This window comes from Arachis hypogaea, chromosome 16 (genome assembly GCF_003086295.3).
Source record: "Arachis hypogaea cultivar Tifrunner chromosome 16, arahy.Tifrunner.gnm2.J5K5, whole genome shotgun sequence".
Classification (NCBI taxonomy): domain Eukaryota; kingdom Viridiplantae; phylum Streptophyta; class Magnoliopsida; order Fabales; family Fabaceae; genus Arachis; species Arachis hypogaea.
Window position 1 is genome coordinate 18,542,566 of NC_092051.1, and position 27,570 is coordinate 18,570,135.

Here is a 27,570-nt window from a genome sequence, read left to right on the forward strand (position 1 = left end):
GCATGTAATAGTATTCAACAAAAATCAACATAGTTTAATAGTTTATGGAACACTTGAAGTGAAAGAGTGAACGCAATTATTATTAAAATTTAAACACCGGAGGAAGACGATATCTTCCTTTACGAAGTTTGATTCTGCTACCTCCTTTCATTTATTTATTTATTTATGTTTTTGGCAGGAGGCTTACTTTTGATAAATATCTGAGGCTTGTTCTGAATCTTTGTTCTTAACTCACTTCCCATGTGTTTTCTTGCGATAAACAATATTGTTAATAAGAAAATGAAGCAGCACCTTTCCCAGTTTCCTAGCTTCAAAATTCTCATACATGTCTAACACTCCAACTACAGGTACGTACTTTGATCTGCCAAAAACCTTATGTTTTGAGAAGAAAAGAATTAGCCTCACCATTTGTTCAGTGAAAGAGATACCGTAATCCAAAGGGAGAAACCACAGGTTCATAGAGATAGAAGGAACATAAAAACCCTTGAGAAGCTAGATAGTCTCACATCAGCTGGGAGCAAGAAAGGGAGGTGAGAATGCAGTGTACAAATAAAGATTAAGCAACAACATTCCAATATACTTACCTGGACGGGGTCAATGGGTGATCAAGAAGGCCCATGGCTTAGGTTGGTGACCTCCATTGCACTTAGGAGGGGTGCCCGTCTAAGGTCTCCTCAAGTAGGAGAGCCTACGTCATAATTTGTGGCAGCGGTGACTTGCGTTCGCGCAGTCCCTACCTAATTTCAGTTTAAAGTCTTTTCAATCATATATTGTTGGTTTTCACCCTTTGAGTTCGAACCTTTTGCTTATTACCACGTCAGGATACCGAATTCTTAACCAGCCGTTCAAGCTTAAAATTAGTTGCATGTAAATTAGTAGCTAGCTAGTTAGTTCTCTTCTTTCCCTTACTCCCAAATGAAAGGCACGCGAATAAGAAACAAAGGTTGAAGGAATATATTATTTTGTTGCTATATCATCTCTCTTCTGTCTTTGAAGATCCACTGTGTGGTGTGTACTATTGTTTGCAAAGTTAACACGATTGAACTGGTTTAGGGAAGAGTAACATAAACTGATCATATTTATAGGGAAGGTGTCCATTTCCTGTATCATCGTTATTTTGTGGGCACCTTTAATTTTCGTTTTTATTGACCATGCTTTAAGCATGTGGAGAATTGATACGCACATGACCTCAGACTCTAAATTATCCAAAGAGAAAAAGAAAAGGGGTAATATTGATCCTAAATGGCTTAACTGCTTAAACGTGCATATTCTCTGCTCTTCATCCGGAAACCCCAATAACGTAAGCAACTACTGTCAATAGACCATGTGTTATTTTTTATTTGGTGACTAGACCATGTGTTATTTGATTATTCACAAAAATGACAATCCTCTTATTTGTTAGAATATGTTTATGTAAATTACAACATCCTTCGTAAATTATAGCTTTGTGGACTATACATGGATATGTCGGCATTTCAAGACATTTCCTGGTTTCCATTAATTATGCTTAACAGCTTGTCTGGGTGTTTGTTAGGAAAAGATTTTTTTTTCAATAAAAAATACACTTTTTATTTTTCTAGTGTATTTAATAGTAAAAACAAAAATACTAAATTTTTTTTATAAGTTATAATTTATATTTTTTAAAAGATTTTTTATTTAAAAAAAATATATTTTAACATAATAAATAAATAATTAAAATATTTTTATATTTTTGTACTCAAATATAACTATTAGATAAAAATATATTTTTATATAAAATATTCAAATATAAAATTATTTTTATTTTTTTAAAACAAAATCTTTTTTTAAAAGTTCACTCAACCAAATCCTAAAAACTTAAATACTCTCTCATCAGTCATCACCATAGTATTGTGGTTAATCCATCTTCTTGAGCTCACTCAAACTATTAATTGTGAGGAGGAATTATGAAATTATGTTGGTGAGTGAATTACACGTGTGAGGGCCGAATTCTCAGCCAGCCTTAGCTTTCAAGCTCTTCCATAAAGGAGAGTTACTTGCATAGTTGCATGTAAATAAAATAAGTGAATAAACAAGTCAATCATCCTTCATGGTTAGCACTTAGCAGTTAGCACTGTGGAAAAGCGTGGAGCTAATTAAGAAGCTTTTAGAGTACTGGAGGTAACAGGATAAACAAGCCTGGTGTTCAGCAATGTATTCATAATGTTAGATGTGCAGCCATATACATAGAATAAGTGAATAATTTTACAAGACTAACTGTGTATTGGATTTCTTTGCAACCCAAGGAGCTTCAATGATGCAATCACTCGTAGTTAATCCGTCATAGTTAGGAAGGAATCCACATACCATCTATAAAGTATAAGGTCAAGGTGAATTGAAATGCCACACAAGCACAAATTACAGTAGTGATGGATGTTGATTCATTTGTGTAAGTGATATAAATATAAGTGAAGTAGGGTAGCAGTAGTTAGAAAATCAAGATCAAGAAGTGTTTGTTGAGGTCATTACTTCAGTCACATATTAGTAGTATGCATGGCTCTGCATCTGTATAATGCAGAGGTACTTGGCCTTGTGTTCACATTATTCATTCTCTGCATAGAGTGCAATTGATATTCAGTCTCAATTCTTTACTTTTCTCTGATTTTGCTCAAAACATCTTATGCTATCAGAGCCAAAGAATCAAGATCTTGACCGTAGCCTTCATTCTCTCAACCTCGTCTTCTACCAAACAAGCTTTACTTCCTATTGCTGAGAAGTTGGAAGATTCAAACTTCAACACATGGAAGCATCATGCCTGACTTAACATCCAGAGTGTCTCTATGGAAAATCATCTTGACCGGGGAAATGTTCCAAATCGATTTGAACCAGTCCCAAAGCCTCAACCAGCATCAGCATATAGTAGTATTCAACAAAGCAATTATTATTAAAATTTAAACACCGGAGGAAGAGGATGTCTTCCTTTACGAAGTTTGATTCTGCTACCTCCTTTCATTTATTTATTTATGTTTTTGGCAGGAGGCTTACTTTGATCAGCCAAAAACCTTATGTTTTGAGAAGAAAAGAATTAGCCTCACCATTTGTTAGTGAAAGAGATACCGTTATCCAAAGGGAGAAACCACAGGTTCATAGAGATAGAAGGAACATAAAAACCCTTGAGAAGCTAGATAGTCCCACATCAGCTGGGAGCAAGAAAGGGAGGTGGAATGCAGTGTACAAATAAAGATTAAGCAACAACATTTTAATATACTTACCTGGATGGGGTCAATGGGTGATCAAGAAGGCCCATGGCTTAGGTTGGTGACCTCCATTGCACTTAGGAGGGGTGCCTGCCTAAGGTCTCCTCAAGTAGGAGAGCCTACGTCATAATTTGTGGTAGCGGGGACTTGCGTTCGCGCAGTCCCTACCAAATTTCAGTTTGAAGTCTTTTCAATCATATATTGTTTTCACCCATGGAGATTCAATGGTTCAATCACTTGTACGTGAATCGTTGTATCATATTCAGGAAGGAATCCACATACCATCCATAAGGTCAAGGTGAATTGAAATGTCACACAAGCACGAATTATTCCGGTGATGGATTATTGATTCATTTGTGTAGTTGTGTATACTTGTATTCAACAAAAAGCAACATCGTCTTATGGAACACTTGAAGTGAAAGAGTGAAGGCAATTATTATTAAAATTTAAACAACGTTCATCTTCAGTTTAATGGTAGGAAGACTACGTGTTCCCTTGCGGCCTTGCCAAGTTTGATTCTGCTACCATCTTTTCAATTTTGCATCCTAAAGTGCTCATCTTTTTCTTTTATTATTTACATTTTTAGCAGGAGTCTTGTACTTTTGATAAATATCCGAGGCTTGCTCTGAATCTTTGTTCTTAACTCACTTCTTATGTGTTTTATATGGAAAACCATCTTGATTGGGGAAATGTTCCAAATCGATTTGAACCAGTCCCAAAGCCTTAACCAGCATCAGCATATAATTGTATTCAACAAACATCACCATAGTTTATGGAACACTTGAAGTGAAAGAGTTAATTCAATTACTATTAAAATTTAAACACCGTACCAAGTTTTCTGCTACCTCCTTTTCAATTTTGCATCCTAAAGTGCTCATCATGGGATTCTTCTTTTTCTTTTCTTTCATTTATTTATTTATATTTTTGGCAGAAGTCTTTTACTTTTGACAAATATCTGAGGCTTGCTCTGAATCTTTGTTCTTAACTCACTTCCCATGTGTTTTCTTGCTTTAAACAATAATAAGAAAATGAAGCAGCACCTTTCCCAGTTTCCTAGCTTCAAAATTCTCATACATGTCTAACACTCCAACTACAGGTATACTTTGATCTGCCAAAAACCTTATGTTTTGAGAAGAAAAGAATTAGCCTCACTGTTTGTTCAGCGAAAGAGATACCGCCAAAGCAAAGGGAGAAGCCGCAGGTTCATAAAGATAGAAAGAATAGAGGAACCTTGAAGTCCCACATCACCTGGGAGAAAGAAAGGGAGGTGAAAATGCAGTGTATAAATAAAGATTAATGAGCAACATTTTAACATACTTACCTGGATGGGGTCAATGGGTGATCAAGAAGGCCTATGGCCTAGGTTGGTGACTTCCATTGCACTTAGGAGGGGTGCCTGCCTAAGGTCTCCTCAAGTAGGAGAGCCTACATCATAATTTGTGGTAGTGGGGACTTGCGTTCGCGCAGTCCCTATCCAATTTCAGTTTAAAGTCTTTTAAATCATATATAAATTGGAAGAAACTAGTTGTAGGCTGTAGCCGTCCATTTTATTTACATATATTTTAAATTTAGCTTCTTGTTGCAGGCCGGAGAAAATAACATGCTATTATGGGGTAAGGTGAGTGGGTCCTGACAAAGAAAAAAATAAAGATATATGGGGGGATTGTGGAGTAGGTGAGTTGGTGTACTAGACTAGTAGGTGATGGTGTATCAAAAACAAGGCCGCTATAAAATTATAAATAACGTGAATAATATATAAGGCAGTTGGTGAAAAATGTCGAATTTGGATCTCTCAAAAATTTCTCTGCGGCCATTCAAGCTAAGCGATGTTGACGACTTTTTGCTATGGGCTGGGGATGATCAAGTCACACAAAACTTAAGATGGAAGACTTGTGGTTCAAGGGAAGAGGCTTTGGCCTTCATAAGAGACGTGTGCATACCTCATCCGTGGCGACGCTCAATCTGCCTTGACGACCGTTCCATAGGCTTTGTTTCGGTGTATCCGTGGTCAGGTGATGATAGATGCAAGGCTGACATAGGCTATGCCGTGGCCGCAGACTACTGGGGCCAAGGCATAGCCACCAAAGCAGTGAAGATGGCTGTGCCTCAAGTGTTCAATGACTTGTCTCATCTGGTAAGATTGCAGGCTTTCACTTCCCCTGAGAACAAGGCTTCTCAGAGAGTACTGGAAAAGGCTGGGTTCCTTAAGGAGGGTCTGCTCAGAAAGTACACTTATTTTAAAGGGAACATTAAGGATTCGGTAGTGTTTAGTTTCTTGTCAACTGATGAATTTCCTCATGATGACTCGTGGAAATAATCTAATATGGTTTGTGCTGGAAATAGTGTCTAATGAAGTCCCTTTTGTTATGGGATATGCTTGTATTGTATATTTTCTTTCTATAATGTGATGCTTCTTTTGGAACAACCTTACCTATCTATCTGTCTTCTTTTTATATTTGATCAATATGTGACTTGAGGTCCATATGAACTTGAATCTCAATGAACATAATGGATTTCGTTAGTTGCTCATAATTTCTTGTTTCAACTTAACAAGAAAACCAACACAATACCACCTAACCAATGCCATGTTACACAAACCATTCCTTTATTCTGAATCCCCACCCCAAATAATGTACTATGCTATAATTAATTGGTTACAGGGTAGATTCTGAGAATTGTTTGGTATTTACCACTCTGGATAGGTTGATTTGGGTTCCCAAGCATATCATCCAGTTCTTTTGCAAACCTCTTCATATCGCTGGCAGACAAGTAAATTGGAACTAAAACACCACCTCCATTTGCATTCCCATAATCCATGAGATCCATTTCTCCGAAGCTATTATCTGATTCCCCATTACTAATTAATCGTGTATTGAATTATTGATATATCAATAAAAATAATTAATTTTTAAATTTATTTAAAAATCATTTAAATATATAAATCTGATTAGATAATTTTGTAAAACTCTCTAGGATTTTTTTCTGATATAATGTAAAGTTTGTCAGCTTCTTCATCAGCAAACTTCAAGGAGCTTCACTTTTCACTCTTCTTCACTCTCATCCTCTTTCTCTTGTAAAACTTTTTATTTTTGGTCTTTTTGACAATTTCAAGTAATTCATTTCTTTTTTAATTTAATTTATTATTGTATTATTTTATAATTTTAACATGTTTATTTAGTTAGATTAAGTTTTGTTAGTTTTTAATTTTAGTCAGTTTGATAATTATTTAGTTTAATAATCAGATGATATAGTTAGTTGGTAAAGGATTCGATGGTCCCAGAATGTTTGAACCATTAAATGATCCCATAACAAAACATGTTTTTTAAGTTTTTTAATAACTGATAAATAGTTCTTATCTAATTTTAATTACAAATTAATCCCATATATTTTATATAATCATAAAAACTATTTTTTTATAAATTATTATTTTATCATTAATCTATTATGTTTATTAACAATCAAAAACAAAAAAAAATAACGAATTAGATCTTCCATTGATCGTAATAAACTTTTTGGCTATTCCAATCGATTAAAAGATTATATTTGATCCGCAATGTTCGTCCAAGACTGTGAAATCATGTTTCTTTGAAAATCAATCGATTGGATTATCAAAACAATCGATTGAATTTCAGGTTTCCCATAACTCAATCGATTGGACTACAGGTTGTTATCACAAAACAATCGATTGAAAATTGCAAGGCAGCATGGTTTTCACAAAAATCAATCGATTGGTCATATTACCCAATCGATTGAACGATGACTAAAATGTGGGTTTTTAATAATTCAATCAATTGCTTATACTACCCAATCGATTGAATGCTTCAAAACAACCTGAGGTCTCACAATTCAATCGATTGGTTGTGTTACCCAATCGATTGAAGTCGTCAAAACAATATGGATTTGCATATCTAGAACTTGATATTAATAGAAAGAATTGAGGCTGATCTTAATCCACTAAGAATTGCATCCCGTCCGTCTTTTAGTTTTAGCTATATTCAGATCTTAGAACTGTGATGTCAATTTTGCATTCTTATAACATTGTCTTCTTGAGCTTATTCACTTGAGCATGTGAACGTGATTGACTGCATAAATGAATGGGACTCCAAACTTTCAGTCTTCTTTAGGGTAATTGGTTATGCATTCTCTCTTTTGGATAAATGATAATATATTATACGTATTTGAATAGACTTGTGACTTTTTGTGCCTAGGAATTGTAAGTGATGGTTAATCAATTTTATATGTCTTTTATGTATCATTTACTGGGTAGCACAACCAATCGATTGAATTCGGCAAATCCATATTGTTTTGACGACTTCAATCGATTGGGTAACACAACCAATCGATTGAATTGTGAGACCTCAGGTTGTTTTGAAGCATTCAATCGATTGGGTAGTATAAGCAATTGATTGAATTATTAAAAACCCACATTTTAGTCATCGTTCAATCGATTGGGTAATATGACCAATCGATTGATTTTTGTGAAAACCATGCTACCTTGCAATTTTCAATCGATTGTTTTGTGATAACAACCTGTAGTCCAATCGATTGAGTTATGGAAAACCTGAAATTCAATTGATTGTTTTAATAATCCAATCGATTGATTTTCAAAGAAACATGATTTCACAGGATGAACGTCATGGATCAAATATAATTTTTTAATCGATTGGAATAGCAAAAAAGTTTATTACGATCAATAGAAGATCTAATTCGTTATTGTTTTTATTTTTGATTGTTAATAAACATAATAGATTAATAATAAATAATAATTTATAAAATAAAAAATAGTTTTTATGATTAAATAAAATATATGGGGTTAATTTGTAATTAAAATTAGATAAAGACTATTTATCAGTTATTAAAAAACTTAAAAAATATGTTTTGTTATAGGACCATTTAATGGTCCAAACATTTTGAGACCATCGAATCCGGTGCCAAGTTAGTTTAGAGTACCATCTATTATTAGTTTAGATAATATGAAATGATCATTTGAACTAATTATGCTTTAGAGTAAAATTATAGTTTATGGTCTAAGTATTTAGAATTTTTAGATTTATTTTCTAGTAATTTTTATCCGTAACAGGAATATAAATCTTTTAAAACTATGTTGGTTTTGTCATGACATTATAAATTATGACACAAAATTTATAGAATCAAATTACTTTTATAAAAAGGTCGTAGGGGACAAAAGTTCTCATCGGCTAAAAAGGTCCGAGTCTCCGTAGATAAAAAAATTAAATAATAAGATTTTTATTTATTATTTTCATGTGAAAGAATTTAATTCTTTACTAATAATTAATTTTAACATTCATTATCTAAAATTTAAAAGAATTTAATGTATATACTTTTACATTTGATTAGATGTTAAGTCTGTTGCACAAATAGAAATAATTAATTTTTATGCTTGTTATTTAAAAATAATTTTTTTCTCTCTATGTTTATAAAAATACAATTAGATATTAGCATAAAAAAAATTTATATTGATAGTTATAAAATTAACTCAATTTTTTTCAAACAATTGACTCTTGATTCTAACTTTTAATCACAACATTAGTATTCTCTCCAAATTATATGTAATAAATATTTAAAGAAAGAGAAGTAAAAATATAGATTAGAAAGATAATCAGTAAATATTTAAAATTAAATAAAAATATACATATAATAATAATACTTTTAATTTGAATTATATTATCTTGTTAATTTTATTTTTTGTAGAACAGAAAAGTAGAGTAAAATAGAAAATGAGAGAAAGATAAATAAGAAGAATGGAGAGGAAGTTTGCTAATTTTAGAAAGAAAAAATTTATTTTAATCGTAATAAAAAATATCTAGTGACATATTTTGGTTTGTCAAATTATTAATATAAAATATAAATTATAAATTATATATAGAGTAGAAAGGACAGAGAGAAATAAAAAAAAAGAGAGAGGTAGATAAGAGAATGTAGGAAGAGAGTTTATTAATTTTGGAGAAACATATTTTCTCTCAATTTAATAAGAGAGTGTCATGTGACACATTTTGGTTATTAAATTAATTAGTAATATATAATATAGTTATATTTCAATTTCAATTTTAATATTTTAATTTAATTTAAATGTAATTAGAGAATGTTGTGTTACACATTTTGATAGTCAAATTTGTAATTAGTCATTGATAATGATATATAAAAAAATAGAATGGGTGAAGGAATGGGAGAGATATAGAAAGGGAGAGGGAGGAGGGGAGAACTCTGTAATTTTAGAAAAAAAAATTTGATTTCAATTGTAATGAGAGAGTAACATGTGATATATTTTAGTTGTAAAATTAATAATATATAATAGATGTGTTTGATAATAAGTCAGTTAATTTTAAATTATTTTTTATTTAGATTACTGTTTCAGTTGAACTGATTATGGTTTAGAATTAAATTATATTTTATGGTTTAGGTAGTTAAATTAAGTTTGAATATGTTTGATAAAAAGCAAGTTAATTTAAAATTATTTTATTCTAATTTATTCTGTCATATTGTAGTTTTATGATGCAAAACATGTTAGGGTACGAGCAATAACCATGAGCAAAGTGCCTCCATATTTATCATACAAGTGGGTTCCATCGATGGAAATAAGTGATTTTTAATGCTTGAAAGCCTCAACACACGGAAGAACGTCCAAAACATCCAATGAAACATGACACTATCGACTAAAGCAGGTCAAGACTGTGTTACAAATTGCACCCAAGTACCTAAAAAACCATAAGTTGTTTTAACATATAAGTGGTTACTTAGTTAAGAATTTATAAGTAAAGGCGATGTAATGAAGTTTAGCAATTAAGTATATCTGCATTGCGAATAACCAATGAGAAAATTGTATGATTCCTCCTAATCTCCATATATCTTAGTAATGACTCTCTGCTTTGCAAGCCAAACCTTTCTGTACGATATCTTATAACCAAAGTGATTATCCACACCTCCTTGCAGAACCCTTATGCTGATGGTTGGATCTGCTTTGACCATTGTGAATATGTGCTAAGCAATCACCTTCGAAACCTTCCATGGGCTTTTCCCATTGATGTTTGCATGCAAGTATGAGGATCGACCTCCCATTTTTTTTTTTTGCTTTTGGCGATAAGCTATGCATATATTTCATTGACAACTAGTCCCAAATTGGGAACACTTTACAGCATATATGCTATACATCTTATACTCCACACCCCTCCTAATGCTATACATCTTAACTGCCATAATAACTTTCTCCTTATTTTTATACTGTTGTCCAATCTCAAACTCATTGGTGGGATCATCCTTGGAGCCTCCTTGACTAAATAAATAATTTGAAGTCATTGCCTCGAGATTCAATGAGAAAAAGTGACCAGGCCGATCATATGGTCAAAAAATATCAGGCTGTCAGTGCGATTTGTGTGTCACTATAGTAATTCATCTCTTCCTCCTCCTCATCCAAAATTTTCGTTGGTTTAGCCTCAACATCTTCACCGTCATCAAGGTTAACTTGATAGGGATCCATCCTCGGGTCTCTAATAGCAGAACCCTCATGAATTTCAACATCAGTTTGCATTATACCATCATTAGAATTTTCAACATTTGACTCCTCCTGACTATCTTCAAGTGGCATATTTAGGTCAACCATCGTCCTTCTAATATTTTTTCTAACCGCTCCACTTAAAGGGGTATCATCAACAGTATTCATAAAAGTTCTTCCACCCAAGTCAACTAGAAAAATAAATAATTCTAACAAATGGACATTTGTCCAATGGTTGTGCCAAACCCTAATAAGATGTATGTCCTCGTTATCATGTAACTGATATCTAATTTACAAAAATATAAAATTTTATCAAAACCGTCATCAAATAAAAAAAATAACAAAATAATGATAACAATTGTAATCTATAATATACCTTTTGTAAAATAAAGTGTTATCTACTTCGCACAGATATTTGTAGTAGATCTTTTCGCTCTTTTCATGTGTTTTTGACCAACGGTATGCAATATCAAATTCTTTAACGCTGTTAGACTTTCGACTTTAGGTGGCATATATGTAAATACTAGTTCAACAGAACTGAACATGATAGATCCTTCTTCATCATATACTATTTCACCATCATAATGAATGAAAAACAATGAAAATTTCCGACATTATATAGAGTAAGCAGAAGATCAAAGTAAAGGGAAAATTCTGAGTTACTAATAGTGATTTTGATTTCCAATCGGTCTCAGTGAGATTTTATTGAGGAAGCTGCTTGAAGTTCGACGAGGAGGCATCGAACTTTACATATTATATAAAGTTTGTCAAGAAGAGTAACGAACCTTTTGAAAATGACAAAGTTTGCCAAAAGTGACAAACTTGCCCCCGATACAAAAAAAATTTCAAAAATTAAAATTGAAATAACTTTTTTTAAAAAATAAAGTTTTTTTTTATTTTATATGAAAAAAAAATCCTCAAATTAAACCCTTTTTATAATTACACCTAAACAAAGCCAAAAAGAAAACATAAGAATTTGTAAGTACAACATCTTGAAAAGGCACGAATATATTGCCATAAGATGTGTATTTTGAGGAACGAAATTGCATATTTAAAAAATGTTTAGCTGACATGTATGTACTTTAAAAACACGCATTAAAGATATTGGTCTAACGATTAACTCATTAGACCGTTTAAATAAGTGTCAAAAGTTTAAAATTTGCCTTATACATGAATACTTTATTGACTAGTGACAAATTTTTAATTAAAAGACAAAAAAAAAGTTATTGATTGAAAAAATATATACAATTTAAATTTTAATATATTTATTATATATTTATTAAAAACTTAAAATATTCAATAATAACAACAAGCAAGTGTTTAGAATTCCGTCTCTCCTATAACACCTTATTTTCACACTAGGTTTACATAAATTAAACAAAAATTTTATAGATAGTTAAATGGTGCCGTGTATGGTACCCATAAATTTTGATGGCTATGGTGGCTATGGATAAATAAATCACGAGATGCTGGCACGTGAAGGAAAAAAACCATTGTTTGACTTATTTATGACTTTCAAAGTAGTTTACTTGTTATCGTAATCTCTTTAGTTTTAACAACAGTAAATTATTTTTTCTTTTTTATTAGAATCTTTTTTCTTTAATTTTCAACAAATGGTATCTCACATTAAAAAAAAATTAGGTAGAAACTCATCTGTAGTCGACTTCACATGAAGTTGTTTTTGGATAAATGACACGTGTTATCATTTGGTTAAAAAAAACCCGATTTATTTTATATAAATGATTTAATTAAAAAACCAATTGATATAGTATGATGTTAGATTTTTTACCGTATTTTATCTTAAAAATAAATTGACTAATTTAAATTGAGAAATTATAGTTAATTATTTACTATATAATTTTTTTAACCAAAATTATAATTAAAAAAATAAAATTATCTAATATATTAGACCAGCTCAAAGTTAATATTGTTTTTTTTATTATAAAATATAAAAAAAATTTAACTCTAAAAAAATTATGTTAACTTTTAGGATTTGATTTTTTATTGTGTTTTCATAAAGTTTGCACAAAATTTACCTATTACATTGACTAAACTTATTTATTTACATAAAGTTTGTTTATGGACTCAACAAACTTGTTTATGTTTTAATACGATTTGAATTGTATTAATATATTTTTATTTTTTAATCAATTTAATTTTATTTAAATAATTAGAATTTTAAATTATAAAATGTGTATTAGTTTATAATTTAAAATTTAAATAGATATAATTTAAATTAATAATTTATAAAATTATATGTATTCGTATTATTATACTCATATGATTAATTATATTTATTCAATTTAAAAAAAATAGCATTGAAAGCCACCATAGTCGTGACTTATTAAAATTTAAAATTGTTAGTTAAGTAAAATTTAAAATTATTAATTACAAAAAGTAGCATGCCATGTGTCACTGTTAAATTGGTAGGTCAATGTATAGGCATCTATAGCCACCACATTGAAAGCCACCATAGTTGCGGCGTAGTTAAATATCCGCCAAAAAAGAAATACCCTAAAATCCATTTAGTGAGACCTATTTGAATATGAAGAATTTTAGTATATTATTGGGCTCATTTTTTTAGATATTAGACAAAGTTTGGTATAATACTCTAATATTAGATGCTACAGTATTTTGCAAAATTCTAAAAGTGGTAGAATTTGCAGAGGGCAAATTGCTGGAGTAAAAATTTTATTTTAATTCATCAGTAGCAATACGCGAAGAACGAATTAATTTTTTAAATGTTTATAAAGACAACATACGGGACGTATTGTATTATTTTAATAATAAAGTCACAATATATGGAAAGCGTATTGACAATACACGAGAGGCGTATTGTAATTTTCTGATTAAGTAAAGTATCGTTTTTGTCCCCAATATTTGGGGTAAGTCCTATTTGTGTCCCTAACGTTTAAATCGTCCTATTTGTATCCTTAACGTTTATAAAAGTGATTCAATGTTATCCTACTATCAATTATACTAACAAATCAGATTATATTTTTCAATTATTCTCACTTGGATGTATTCATTCTCAATTAGGTCTCACTTGAATGTGTTCGATTTAATATTATACCCACTATTTGTGTTTAGATTCAATTATGTCCCTAGAAAAGTGAATTATGTAAATGTTGTAGGAATTAGTTTCAACATTTGATGAGCTATTTTTCAGAGTAGATCATCGATTCTATTCCAGACATTTGTATTCTAACTTCAAGAAGAGATTTTTAAAACTCAAACTAAAGCGCTCATAATGTGTAATTGACGACAGGATAACATTGAATCACTTTTACAAACGTTAGGGATACAAATAGGATAATTTAAACGTTAGGGACACAAATAGGATTTACCCCAAACATTAGGGACAAAAATGATACTTTACTCTTTTTTTATTAAAAAATATGACTAGAGTATTATAAAAGCAGGAACGGATTTGTTAAGTTGATTAGGAGTATGAGAGTGTCTTATTTTCTTAAGAGTATAAGAGTATAAAAATGGAGAGAGGTATTATTTTAAAAATATATTATAATGGTCAAATTTTTTTCCAAACATATGAGGGTGTGAGTTTTGTATGTGAAAATCTATGTAATGTTGTTATTCCTTTTGCAATAACATATGAGAAATTTAACAATATACTTTATCAATGTGTTGATAATCAAGTATTAAAAAGAGTCACAAATATTTTTTATAGACCGTCTATGTTAGTATTTGGTGGTTTCGTTCAGTTTCAAATAATGTATGTGGTTGGCGAAGTAAGTATGCAAGGGATATTTTCGATCTATCAGTAAACATGGGCACAAGTGTCTGTTGTCGAGTTATATGTTGAGTTTGAAGAATTAGTTGAGGTTGATTTATTGGAGCCTATCATCGGAAAATTTATAACACTGAAAGCGAAAAGGAATTTGAGGGCATTTATCATATTGTTGGTCCAACTAAAGAAGTAGGTGAAGATGATATAATAGTTGAGTCTAATATTGCAGGTGTGACAAATGTACTAACAAGCCAATATCCACTTAGAGAGCCTTCTTTCATGCATGTTTTGGATCTAGATGCTATGAATTCAACAGAGTTTCCTGAATGTATCAATTCAGGTAAGTATTATTATTATTATTATTATTATTATTATTATTATTATTATTATTGAATCATATAGTACTAGTCAGAATTATGTCTTATTATTAGTATAGATTCTATTGTTGACATAGAGTTCAGTTCTAGAGAAACTGTTATTGCAGCAATTAAAGATTATACCATTTGTAGGGTGTGTGAATCTGAGCCAACCACATTTTATGCTAAGTGTGTACAATACAGAACAAGTTACGATTGGCTTATCAGGGTCAGTTTTATTAAAAGAAAATTTTATTAGGTTATAAGACGGTACAATGGTAGTCACACAAGCACTAGAACTAAATCTTTTCAAGATCATACCAAGCTAAACTCAGACATGATTACAGAGGTGACCATTTTAATATATTTTTAATGTATACAGAATATTTAACTCTCCAATCTTTATTTTTTGGTCCAATCAGGACCACATTGTGAGCTTCTGCAAGACTAGTAGTTTCTCCATGAACTTTCTCCTACAAATCGAACTGCCTCCTTACCCTATCTGATGCATGTTATTTAATTTACTCAAATGATATCAGTGGTATGGTTGCACTCCATATTAAGCGATGCTACAAGATGTCATTTGGAATTACAATGTTCCTCATACAATCATGACTGTACGGGTTTTCACACAAACTGCAAAAACATAACACAAAGAACGTATAAATATAAATACAAAACAATGTACAATAATAAAAAAAAATTAAATATAACAAAAAACATACCCTATCTACAGGAATATCATTTAGTGACTGCCTGATATGAGATATGGTCCATTCTTTTATATCCATGAAATTGCGAGTGCCAATCAATCCAGCTGAAATAAAACAAAATCCTATTTTTTCGAACCGATATATTTAAATAATATATTTAAACAATACATATTAAATAATATATATTAACATATTATATTAAATAATTTTACCTGCATGCAAGCGGAAAGCTTTGCTGCGACCACACCGGTGCTAGGAATGGTAAGCATTCCCAAGCCCATAGACAAAGCAGCGCCAATGGGTCATCCACATCCTTGCAATCAAAACGTGATACCTGACATAATGCCCTATACAAATGTGGCAGGCAAGCGGAACCCCAACTAAAGTCCTTAATTTCAGCAAAATTTCAGAGCAGAGACAAGAACTTCTAGTGGATTGTCAATCATGACTTATCACAGAATAAATTTGTCCCAAAAAATAAGTATATATGAATCTTTACATACATTTGTCTGCCGAGTGCAGTATCCAACTGCATGAGCCACTTTAGAGTGCGGAGCCATGCAAGTTTGACACCACTTCCTTTGTGATAAGCTGCAGTAGGTATAGTGCCAAATTGTATCATGAATTCATTTTCGAGGCCAGTAGTGTTGCTATCTGTAAATCCTGACAATGGCATACCATTTGTCGGGAGTTCAAATATAACTGTAACATCTTCCAAAGTAATTGTGCATTCACTATGTGGAAGATGAAACGTTTGGGTTTGTAGATGCTACTGCTCAATCAAGGAATTAATAAATATGTTGTGTAAAGTAAGTTTTTCAATTTAAAATATGTGATAGAATCTACTATTCCATAATTCGATTTAAACTCGGGGATCATACGCATCTTGGTAGAGATATCTTGATTCCAAATTTTTTGAATTCTGAAACAAATTGAATAATAGTAGGGTGGATTCTCTGGTGTAGAAAGTAAGTTTTATTCTACATGTATAGAAATGCAGTGGCAGGGTAATTCATTGACACTTGTCCACTTCATGAGACCAACTCTGAGAAAGCTGGTGGCACTGTGCAGAGAAGACTGTGGCAGCGTAAATGTTAAGCAGGTGAGTTAAGAAGATTAGGTGATGAAGTATATTAATTAAGGGGTATTACGGGATCCGTTATGATGGCTAATAATGGGACTATCTGAAGTGGGTTTTTTTGGTTGTAAAGTATTTGGTGGTGACCCAGGGGATGAACTTAATAGATGGAAATTAGAAACCTTAGATAGAGAGTAGATCTTGCTCCTCCTCTGATGGCGCCGGAGCGAGGCTGAGTTTCCCTGGTGGTGGCTCCACGTGTGTTGGCGAAGATTGGTCGGCTTCACTAGAGAGTGCGCTGTGCTACGGGTGGGACAGTGTCGATGCACAAAAAATGGAGTACCGAAGCTGGGCGAGACTGCCATCGATCGCGAATTGCCGGTGGAGGTATACATTGTATATTTTCGTTGCACAAAGTCCAGATGAAACTACTATGCCATAAGTTATTTTTGTCTCTGAAGTGTGGGTATGCTCATGTTTGGGTGAAGATGTGATGTGCTTACTAAGAAAAAGTTAGAGTTTTGATTATGCATTTGTAGGACCGTGTTCATAATTTCTGATCCCAACAAATTGGTGCCTAAAGTTTGCAATTGTAAAAACAGAAGTTAGTTTAAACAACATTCTATTTCAATTTTCAATGATAAATTAAACAGTTTGCACAATTTTATCCAGCAAGGGTGTAATTAATTGCTAATTTGCAATGTTAATATGCCAAAGTAGTTTGATTACATGTATAGTATCCCTGCTAAATCATAGCATTGGCAAGTAGGATTGGTTAGCTAGCTATGTTGTTAGCACTGTTCATCTGTTATTGCGATGCATACCAGTATAATGCAATGCAATCAATAAAGTTAGTAACATTCTAGTATAGCATCACAAAATATTACAATTTGGCTAAAGAAAAGAAAAAGTGTGCACAATCTTTGATAATTAGGTTCGTTAATGTAGCAAATAACTTTTATTTTTGAGCATTTTATCAAAATTTATTTATCTTTAAAGGATTTTAAAGGCGGTTTTATTCAACAGTTAATATTTTAACTTTAAATCTTTCAGAAGAGTATGTTCACAGAATAATAGTAATCAGTTGCAGACATGGAGAATAAAAGTAAGTGTAGTGCAGTTATTAGAGTTCAAGTCACACGCATTCTGTTTTTCTAATTCTGTTATTCTGTTATAACGGAATCAGTAGGCAGATTAATTAGTTGTTTTCTTCTTCTTTATATAGGTAAATGTATACAATGAGCTTCACCGAGTTAGATCAATACACATACACATTACAGTAACTATTCTCTATAATATAACTCTATTAATACTAGAGTGTATTGAATTTACCTCCATGTTCAGTGGACTGACCGGCTGTCCTGTTTCATTGAGCATTGGGGCCTAATTTGCTAATAACTATTTTCTTTTTTCTTGTCTTTTTCCTAATTTTAATCGCATCTCTTGTTGTTACTTTCTCTATCTATGTATGAATCGATCAAAACTCGAATGCTTCATTTTTCTTCTTTTTTTTAAATTGTTATTTACCTTTCTTCTTAGTTTTCTCTTCTTTCTCTACTTCATTTTCTACTGCAGTTCTCCAAGATCTTCTCTTTATTACTTTTTCCCTTTTTTCTTGCTGATTAGGAATTAATTTATTAGGGTTCGTAAAATCGATTTCATGCTGCCGGTGGTTTTTGTTGCTTATCGGTTATATTGGATGTAAAGTTTAGTTAGGTTTAGTTCTGTTTGAGGGGAAATAAAAAACAAATAATTAGTAAGATGATTAATGGTTTTAAGTGACCAGCCCTGATGAAAGTAGCTGAATTACAATATTAATGTAATTTAAGCACTGAGAAATAATTTGTAATTATCCCCTTTTTTTTGGGGCTTTTTAGATGAATGTAGTTTGTTTTGTTGACCAGTCAATGGTCAAATATGGTAGCTTGTTGCAAGTGGCAAGTGGCAAGTTGCAACCTTTAAAAAGAAAGTAGTTAGTTATATACACTAGCTTTGGAGGTTAACGTCTATTTTATGCATGGTATATGGTAGGTGATACAAGATTTAACATTTTGGATGTTGGAACTATAACCATTGGTTCCGTTGTCGATCACCCAAACAAGTTCCAATAAAATCATTAATCAACATCCACCTCCTGACTCGCATCTAATTAGTTAAAGATTGTGAAGGTTGAATTTTTTTTAAGTCATCATTCTGCAATGATGTGGAACCAAATGTTGGTGTTGTCCCATGTAACTTTTTGGAAGGTTTTAGGGTCCTAAGAATCCAATACTTTGAAACCAATTTTGAGAATGAGTTTATCTCCATTTGTAAAATATTTTTGTGAAAGTTGTTCATCTGTAAGATGATCGTGCTGGACATGTAGTTGATTAAGAACTCCCAAATCGAAAAGCGAAAGGGCAAAATTTTAATTGCTACAACGAGTAGAGTTCCATTTTGCTTATTTTTGTTATAGATTGAACATTATCTATATATCTGATCTTTGACTTTCTATTGCCTTGTAGATGTGCAAGGAGATTGACGAGGTTAGTTAATTTTTTGTGTAGCCCTTATCGCTGTTTTGTTCTTCACGCCACCTTCTTGGGTCATTCTTGACTGCTGCTATCACAGAATCTGCCATATCTGCATTGCTCAGAGCCATATATGTTGCAACCTTAATTTCTGTAATTGACTTCAGGTTTGCTTCTTTTTTTTGTCCACCTCTATTTTCATTTCTTTGACTACTTCTACCCGAGTGTGGACAACAACTTGTGTATCCTAAAAGCATATTGAGCAAGTAGTTCTAAATTCACATCGAAGGCAGTTGTAGTCATTGTAAGAAAGATGTCAATTGTTTTCACATCCAAATGTTAAAATGATTTCTTTTAAAGGAAAAAAGGGAACAAAAGATCACATCTGACACTGCCAGAAATTTAATAATCTGTATTTGTCAAGTATTTTTGTTGTATTTTGTTATTTTGCCAAAATATCGTATCCCAAAATTTATAAAGATAATTTGTTATCGTGAATATTTTTGTATTGCAACCTGAAATTATAAAACCTACTCTAATGATGATACTGTTTGTTGGGACCTATGGTAAATCTTTCACTTCAGTGTGACCATTGTTAATGTTTTATTACTAGTGCACATGAACAAATCGATTATTACAATGGGTGAGGCTTTAGATTAATATTATCATCTTATAATTGAGTCTAATTCATAGTCATAATTGTTTTATCTTAAGTGTTAGTTGTTTGGGTTTTAGGAATTACTAACACATTCAATTAGGTGTATCATTCTTCATAGGACGACAACTTTTTAAGAGGGTAGAAAAGAAAAGTTAGCAAGTTAATTATCGCAAATTATATTCCAAGTCGGCAAAAATTTTCCATTTAGTTGTGTAGTTGTATATTATGCGATTGATAAATTATGGATATTTTGATGTATGTACTCTAATTTCACAGATGGGAATTAGCAGCTTCATGGCGACTAACAGTAGAGATGGATACCATAAAGGGGATGCGAGATGTGATCCAGGTAACCAAACAGATGACTCCGCTGAATTTGATGTAATGAATGAGGATTCAGATGAGGAAGCATCTGGTTACGGAGATGTATTGGGGCTGACGGCAGAGAATATTAATCGGATGGTGTTTCGGACTGAGCAATGAGCCTATAAATTTTACCTGCGATTAGGAAAATGCCATGGGTTTGGCGTCCAGAAAGGGGATTACGGCAAGGATGAAAATGGAAATTTGATCCGTAGAAGATTCTTCTGCAACTGGGCCGGGTTGAGAGATGAGAAGCACTATGCAAGATTAGATAGGAAGAGAATGCATAAACCGGAAACCCGCACAAATTGCGAGGCAAAGTTATCAATATATTTGGATCGAGGTACTAGTAATTGGAAGGTTAGGAAGGTGATCCTTGACCACAACCATGACCTGACCCCGATAGGTATGGTTCACTTGATGCTTCAGTTTTGTGGATTGTCAGATGCTACAAAGGCACACATGGAAAGCATGCATAGCTATGGACTTCCTACCTCGAAGATAGTCGGATACATGTCTGGAATTGCAGGAGGTTACTCGCTGCTGGGGTTTACAAAGAAGGATGCGTATAACCACTTAGATAAAAAGAAGCGGGGGAACGTCGCCGATGGTGACACGAACGCCACTGTCGTGTATCTACAAGGAAAAGCAGCTGCAGATCCAATGTCGATGGTGAGGTATAACGTCACTAACGAAGGTATGTTGGCTAACTTGTTCTGGGAGGATGGTGCTAGTAGAGCGGAGTTTCAACACTTTGGAGATGTTGTGGCCTTTGATTCCACGTATAGGAAGAACAAGTACAGGAGACTGTTGGTGATATTCTCAGGAACTAATAATCACAGGCAGACCACAATTTTTGGATTTGGGCTCCTGTTGGACGAAACCACAGCCTCATACATGTGGGTGCTTGAAAACTTGCTGGAGGTTATGTGTAATAGGATGCCGTCAGTGGTCGTCACAAATGGAGATGATGCATTTATTGCAGCGGTCCGATAGGTCTTCCCAGATACAACGCACCGCCTTTGTGCATGGCATCTTCAGAAGAATGTCACATCAAACGGGAACAAGCAGATGTTTAGAGATTTATTTTCCAAATGACTGTATTCCGACATGGGTGTTGAGGAATTTGAGAATGAGTGGGCCACTGCTACAGAGGAGTTTTGTTTCAACGAAAAGTGTTGGGCCCTACAGATGTACGAGAAAAAACACATGTGGGTCAGTGCATATCTGAGGGGAAAGTTTTGTGCTTGATATCGAACGACATCGAGGTGCGAGGGATTAAACTCTCATGTCAAGAAGTTCCTGACTTCTAGGCACACAATTTTGGAGCTTGTACAGAATTTGGAGGTGCTTGTACGCGAGTACCGAAACAATGAGATGGTGGCACAATTTAACTCCGTGAATAGCATCCCTGTGATGACAACATGTCTTGATCCAATTGAGAAGGGGGCTGCTAGGATGTACACACGAGCAATTTTCTCTCTAGTGAAAAAGGAGATTGATGCTGTCGGGGTGGTGAATTATGTAGCGAAGAGGAGAATTTCAGCCACAACGGTATACACGACCGAAGAATATGGTAATCCGGGTCGCACTTTTATCACTCAGTTTGATAGGAACATGGGGAAATTGCTCTGTCACTGCAGATTTTCGGAACGAGAAGGCTTCCCATGCCGACACATGTTCTTTGTTATGAAGTACGAGCATGTTCAAGAAATACCGCATCGTTTAGTTCTCACACGGTGGCGGAAAGACGCGAAATCTATCGATGCATACGTAGAGCGAGGTGAAGCGGACGATGAGAGGGGATTCTTAATGCGGCATGGCGCTCTTCATGAGGCATCCCAGTGGCTGTTGTTTCTTGGTGCTAGGAATCAAGTGGTGTACACAGAGGCAGTAAAGGGAATTCGGGCCTTGTGTACACGTCTGATTGAAGCATTCGGTAGAAATGATGTGACGGGACAACGCAGGAAAGAAGGGTGCGTGAAAGACCTGGTGGTTGTTAGGACAAAGGGTGCACCACGACATAAAAGGCAGCGCGGTAAAAGGAGGAAGTGTACAATTTGCAAGAGACCTGGACACACAAAGAGGAGGTGCACGGGTAACACGAGGCAGACAGGGACAGAGCGGGTAGAGTCTAACGATGGTTCAAGCGATGATGCACTCCATACTCAGGTTCATGTTGTAACCTTGCCAACTTGTTGTTACATCTGCATGTGAATGCTATATAATTTATGTTGAACCATTAATTGTTATTGGTGCACTCTTTGAATATTTCAAATGGTTATGAATGTCATTGCTTTGTTCGGTTTTGTTTGGTGGGAACAGAAATCTTCATCCAGTGCAAACGAAGATATGAAGCATGATGTCTGCTTGAATGAAAGCATGAACGATCCGGAGACGATGAAAAGGCCCCTGTCAATAGCTGAGCTGGGTGATTCTCTGTATCACCCAGTTGGTCTTGGCGAAAACGTGATAAGAACGGTGCAAAGCGAGAATGTAAGGTCGAAACATCTACTGGACTCTGCCGACTTCACTAGGGAGGAAATCACGACTTGAAATTGTACTATCGTCTGTTCGACATTGGTTTCACAGTCATCAATTAGGGTTAAGCGTTCAAAAATCGAAATAAAAGTAGTTTTATCACTGTGCAGGTCATGGAACTGCTCCGCAACCTCAGCTAGCTCTTTGTTGCGCACTCCTTGAATATGTGTTGTCTGGAAATATTCTATAGTCACTTTGTGTGAATATCGTATGTGTAAGGGGAAGTCAAATGTTTTAATATGACAATTTGCATGTAACTTTAGATAGATGATAGGGGGATTAAGTATTTACTGTTGTGAATTTGTGTTATGCTGGGCTGTTTTTTATTTCAATCAATGTGAATATTTCCTCCTTGATATGCAGTAGGAGTCTGTGTTATTGGATTGAGGACCAAACATGTTACTTTGGGTGATGAAACATATCAACAAGGGATATAAATTTCTTGTGCCAACAAAGCATGAGTTGTATGACGTCCATCCCAACCGCATCTTCATGATATTAACAGTAGAATGTTGTGAGCATGAGTAATTACTTAACCCAATGTGCATGCATATAGATATTGGAAATCAACGTCCCTCTAGCCTCATGAGACCTTGACTTGGTTTGGTTCTGAATTTTTATTTTTTTGTTATCGGCAAGGGAATTCGCGTGACATTCCTTGTAGCAACTTTCTCAACAATGGCGTTAGATAACCAACAGGCTGTGTTGGACGTATATCGGTGATCTTTTATTAGGTCTCTCAGAAGTTAAACTTTAAAAGCCTAAACTCTTTATCGTAAATTTTAAAAAGTTAACCTTAAAACCTAACTTGTTTAATTTAAGTTTAAGATAAAGAACCCTGCAGTATTTCCGAAGAAAATTACCATAAACATAGTAAATCATTAAGGATATAAAATAATTTGTACTTAGTTGCAGTCATATATATATATATATATATATATATTCACCAAATATTTGGCTTCCTTACACCAAACAGTCCCCATAACAGTAAACTTAGTTGTAGATCCTATTGGGTGCCCTGATATTAACACAAAACCAACAACCCAAATAGTGGAGGGAGATGCCCACAGCCAAATACAACACACAACGCTTACCACCCTAATCTGTTTGTACAAAACTAATCAATCAAAAAATTGTCCAAACTGGATCCATCACACAAGACCAAAAGAGTGTTATGTTCGGCGACTAACAGAACAAAAAAACCTGAAAGTTTTCCATAACAGCCCCAAATTGTTAAGGTAGCAAAACCAAGTGTGATCCTCGGGCAGGGATTCACGCTTCGATGCAGCCAATGCTGTCATATGGTTAAGCTCTTCGAGCTACTACTGACATTCGATGATGCCTCCGCAGGGGGTTGGGTTCCTTGGGGTGTTCCCCTTGTCGCTGGATTATCAAGTGTCTCCTCCCAATGCTTGCAAGAAAGCTTGCAAATTTCGTCTCTGGTCGGGTTAGACTTTGCCATGATTAAGTCCAAGGCTAACCTCATTTTGTTGTGGTCGTTGATGCCCTGCCGTGGAATAAATAACATAAATATCGCATCAGATCATGCATTATGCTGTTATCAGCAACCAGGGGACAAAACAAAAAAGTATCACGAAATTTTTGTACACATGTGGAGAGCATAACCTCTATGTCATATGAGGTCCAAATATTAGAAAGTTGCATCCATTGCGCAACCCATATGCCACAGCCACGACTGAAAACATGAAACAAAATCACCTCTTATCAGTATGTAATATAAGTTCGAATCACATGATACGGAGCGAGGTAACAAGGAGGCTGACGAGGTTGGGTCTTGTTGGCCGGTGATGGGTTCCCTAACTCTGTATGCAGACGTTGTCGGTGGGACGCTGTCACACTTGCTGTACAATTTCCTATCCCTGAGTATCGTTTGTAGGAAGAAAGCCTGCATTACTAACAGCGGATCAGCCGCACCAAGAGTATGCAAATTTGAATGTAAAAACCAAAAAATTAAAGAGAGTGCATTAAAAATGAGCTAATTTTACCACATATGTCATCTGGTCGACCCTTGCATCACGCTCGCTGTGGTCTTTCAAAGAATCCAAGTAGATGAGTAGCTCCTCTTTAAGGTCCACGACCATCAGAAACCAGTGACGATCCTTATGTAAAGGGATATAAATCTGCAATTTTGTGGATGAAAGGACATGAGAAAAACCCGCTTACCACCAACGTACATAACTGCATTGGATAATAACGCCAATAACTACCAAGCTTTGTGATATCATCCACCGGGCCCATGTATCTTGTTTTGATAAACTCCAGGGTCTCCGGGCAGTAATTACCAGGGCTTAAAGCGATTTGCTGACATGAAAGATGAAAACCAGAGCAAAGATAAATCCATGTATGATATTAGCCATCGAGGTCAACTATGTAGTTGCAACCAATTATATTGACAAAAGTCCAAGTTAGGTAAATGACTTCGAACACTTTGCTTATTAGTAATGAACCCCACTTATTGACTATCTACTAAAGTATACACCTGAACATGGTGAATTATCCATACACTGCACGATATAGGAATTCATAGAGAAATCAAGGGCAACATACAACTTACACCAAATATTTAGCTGTGCATGCAAACAGTTCAATAAAAGAGAGTATTTCTAAACTCCTGCTTATGGTCAGCGTTGGTTTCCTCATTAAGAGAATTATACTAAATCAATTGTAGGTTTAGTGTGATATGAAAGATTAAATTTGCAAGGATATCCTATAAGCATAACCCACATCAGAAATGACCAACAATTAAAAAGGCATAACATGTAAGACTCATGGCCCAAACAGTTGACGGAGATGGAACTCACAGCAAAGCTAGTAGGTAGCCACCAGCTCGGCTCAGAACGTTCATCTGTCAAAACCGTAGCAAGCAAATTGATAACCTGTGTCGCATTACCACACACATTAATTGTGGTCTTAAGAGAAAACATTGTTCCATCCTGGTGCAACACATTACATACTGCAAATGCTAACTTACATCATCTATTAGCTCTTCTCCTGGGCACAGCGTACAAAAGGCAAAGCGGTCCCCCTGAGTATGCTCACTAAGAAACAAAACCTCCATACATCCCACAAATACGTCACACACCTTTATCACCAGCTTTTATGAACACTTTTTCAAATAGTGAATAGTACCTGTCAAGTAAACTAACCTTTTGTCCAGATGGGCATCGAAAACATATGACACAACCGCGAGCTCAAGGTTTGAGAAGAACATGCCATCCGGGGGCCTGAACATGAGGTAAAAAACCTGTAAAGAAATGCCAATCACATTCTAAATACCCCTGCTGTGAAATCACAACAAGATGAATCTCTATTCATCATCCCTATACCCACACGACACACATGGATTTAGTCTGACCTGGGGCATGTCTTCCCCCTGCACCAGTCCACATCGGTTGCGTCCATTGTTATAGGGTGTGCCGAACTCAATCAAATCAGCTGAGACTTCCACATCACTGTCAGACGCCATGGAAAACTCCAACTTCCTCTGCAGGATAACATCACCCTTCTGGTTAGTAGGAAACCTCGGTCGAGTCAAACCATTACCCTAAACTGATACAGAACAGACTTAGACGTGCTAACCTTCAATGGCTTCTGGCAGGGCTTATCACCTCTGGACGCCGCTTTCTTAGTATGATTGCACTTCCCTTTTGACCTCTTCACGTCGACTTTCATCTGTTTCTCTCCGCAGAGACGTCTCACGTCTTTTGCCTTTGAAGCCACCATTTCCAGCCTTGCACTAGAGCACACTTTCCTCTTTGATGCACACACCCCTTCTTTGCTCTTGGGTCCTTTGTCCAGTCCCTGTGAACTCTTTCGACCCACATGTTTCGACCATAGGATGTCTAACATGGTTGAGTGGCCAGCCACAATCTCTGTTAACCTCATTGAATGTTGTAACTGTGTTGACATAGCTGACCTTGTAGTCCTCTCACTTCGAATGATGTGCTGCATGGAACATGACGTCACGGTGACTAAACTGAAGACATGCACCTAGGCTTATTAAGATACAGCATGGAAAAAAACCCTCACCTCATGAATCTGAGCAACAACATCCATGAAGGAAGCATCATCCGTAAGACCCTCCATTGTTGCTCTTGCTGCCTTCTCCCTGCATATTTGAAACAAAAAAATCGTTTCAGTTAGCCCCCACAACACACAACAGAACGTTCGAAAGGTGGAAACTTTTCCATTCACACACCTCACACAGTCCAACACCGACTTCTGCACCGATGGATGCGTTGGAGGCTGGTCATTGTTGTCGCTCTTTTGCGGCTCCATGGGTGTTCAACTCGGACGTGATGACTTTGTATCACACGGTCAACCGTAAGCATGAGCTTTTCCACTTTATCAAACTTGTTCCTTCACAATACATATGAAGGGTTGTGAAGCTATATCTGGGCCTACAAATGGAAGCCCAATCTGGAGGCCCAAGTAAACTATTATTCCCAACTAGTTATTATTAGCTTGTAGTTATTTTTCAACTTTGTAGGCAAAACTTCCAGGAACGAACCCAGACAAACTAATTCTTAAAGGCTTTGGTCTTTCAGCCCTGCACATAGATCTATGAGGCCGATATGACATAAAGGTGACCTTTGTACCTGATGTGATCTGATTGAAGCATATGATTAGACAGCCTCATCTAAACCCCACCCAAATCACTCTAAAGATCGACCCCATAACTCATACTACTTGCGTCGTGGATGAAATGGGATAAAGTTAACTGGGTTAAACGAAAAAAAAAAAGTTATATAAGAATATATTTTCTCAAACTTGGGTTTAATTTTTTGGGGTCGAATATTTGGAAGCAGACCAATAATTTCAGGAAGACAGTAATTTTTATGGAATATATGCAACAAA

At 34.6% G+C, this 27,570-nt stretch overlaps 2 protein-coding genes and 3 non-coding genes across 5 annotated transcripts; 4 read left to right on the top strand and 1 right to left on the bottom strand.

Moving 5' to 3' along the window:
- Positions 1-576: 576 nt before the first annotated feature.
- On the top strand, positions 577-736 carry LOC112759846 (U1 spliceosomal RNA). The gene has a single exon (XR_003180314.2). It is a non-coding gene; the product is annotated as a U1 spliceosomal RNA (small nuclear RNA).
- Positions 737-3,222: 2,486 nt separating this feature from the next.
- On the top strand, positions 3,223-3,382 carry LOC112759843 (U1 spliceosomal RNA). The gene has a single exon (XR_003180311.2). It is a non-coding gene; the product is annotated as a U1 spliceosomal RNA (small nuclear RNA).
- A 1,146-nt stretch (positions 3,383-4,528) lies between these two features.
- Positions 4,529-4,689, top strand: LOC112759842 (U1 spliceosomal RNA). Its single transcript, XR_003180310.1, has one exon. It is a non-coding gene; the product is annotated as a U1 spliceosomal RNA (small nuclear RNA).
- Positions 4,690-4,860: 171 nt separating this feature from the next.
- On the top strand, positions 4,861-5,640 carry LOC112758230 (uncharacterized). The gene has a single exon (XM_025806845.2). The coding sequence runs from the start codon at positions 4,990-4,992 to the stop codon at positions 5,530-5,532; it is 543 nt and encodes a 180-aa protein (XP_025662630.1). The 5' UTR covers positions 4,861-4,989; the 3' UTR covers positions 5,533-5,640.
- Positions 5,641-23,645: 18,005 nt separating this feature from the next.
- LOC112758229 (uncharacterized) lies at positions 23,646-27,398 on the bottom strand. Its single transcript, XM_072219310.1, has 11 exons — positions 26,912-27,398; positions 26,743-26,821; positions 26,293-26,658; positions 26,069-26,197; positions 25,685-25,957; positions 25,515-25,589; positions 24,921-25,014; positions 24,699-24,833; positions 24,477-24,598; positions 24,319-24,388; positions 23,646-24,199 (listed from the first exon to the last, which is right to left on the bottom strand). Exons 1-5 carry the CDS (start codon positions 26,989-26,991, stop codon positions 25,811-25,813), a joined length of 801 nt encoding a protein of 266 aa, XP_072075411.1. The 5' UTR covers positions 26,992-27,398; the 3' UTR covers positions 23,646-24,199; positions 24,319-24,388; positions 24,477-24,598; positions 24,699-24,833; positions 24,921-25,014; positions 25,515-25,589; positions 25,685-25,810.
- Positions 27,399-27,570: the final 172 nt, after the last annotated feature.

Excerpts from the sequence above, each read along its gene's own strand:
- LOC112758230 (XM_025806845.2), top strand. The coding sequence starts at position 4,990 with ATGTCGAATTTGGATCTCTCAAAAATTTCTCTGCGGCCATTCAAGCTA.
- LOC112758229 (XM_072219310.1), bottom strand. The coding sequence starts at position 26,991 with ATGGAGCCGCAAAAGAGCGACAACAATGACCAGCCTCCAACGCATCCA. Across the intron at positions 26,198-26,292 it reads CCTGCCAGAAGCCATTGAAG|AGGAAGTTGGAGTTTTCCAT; the intron begins GTTAGCACGTCT and ends GTTATCCTGCAG. Across the intron at positions 25,958-26,068 it reads AGGGGGAAGACATGCCCCAG|GTTTTTTACCTCATGTTCAG; the intron begins GTCAGACTAAAT and ends ATTTCTTTACAG.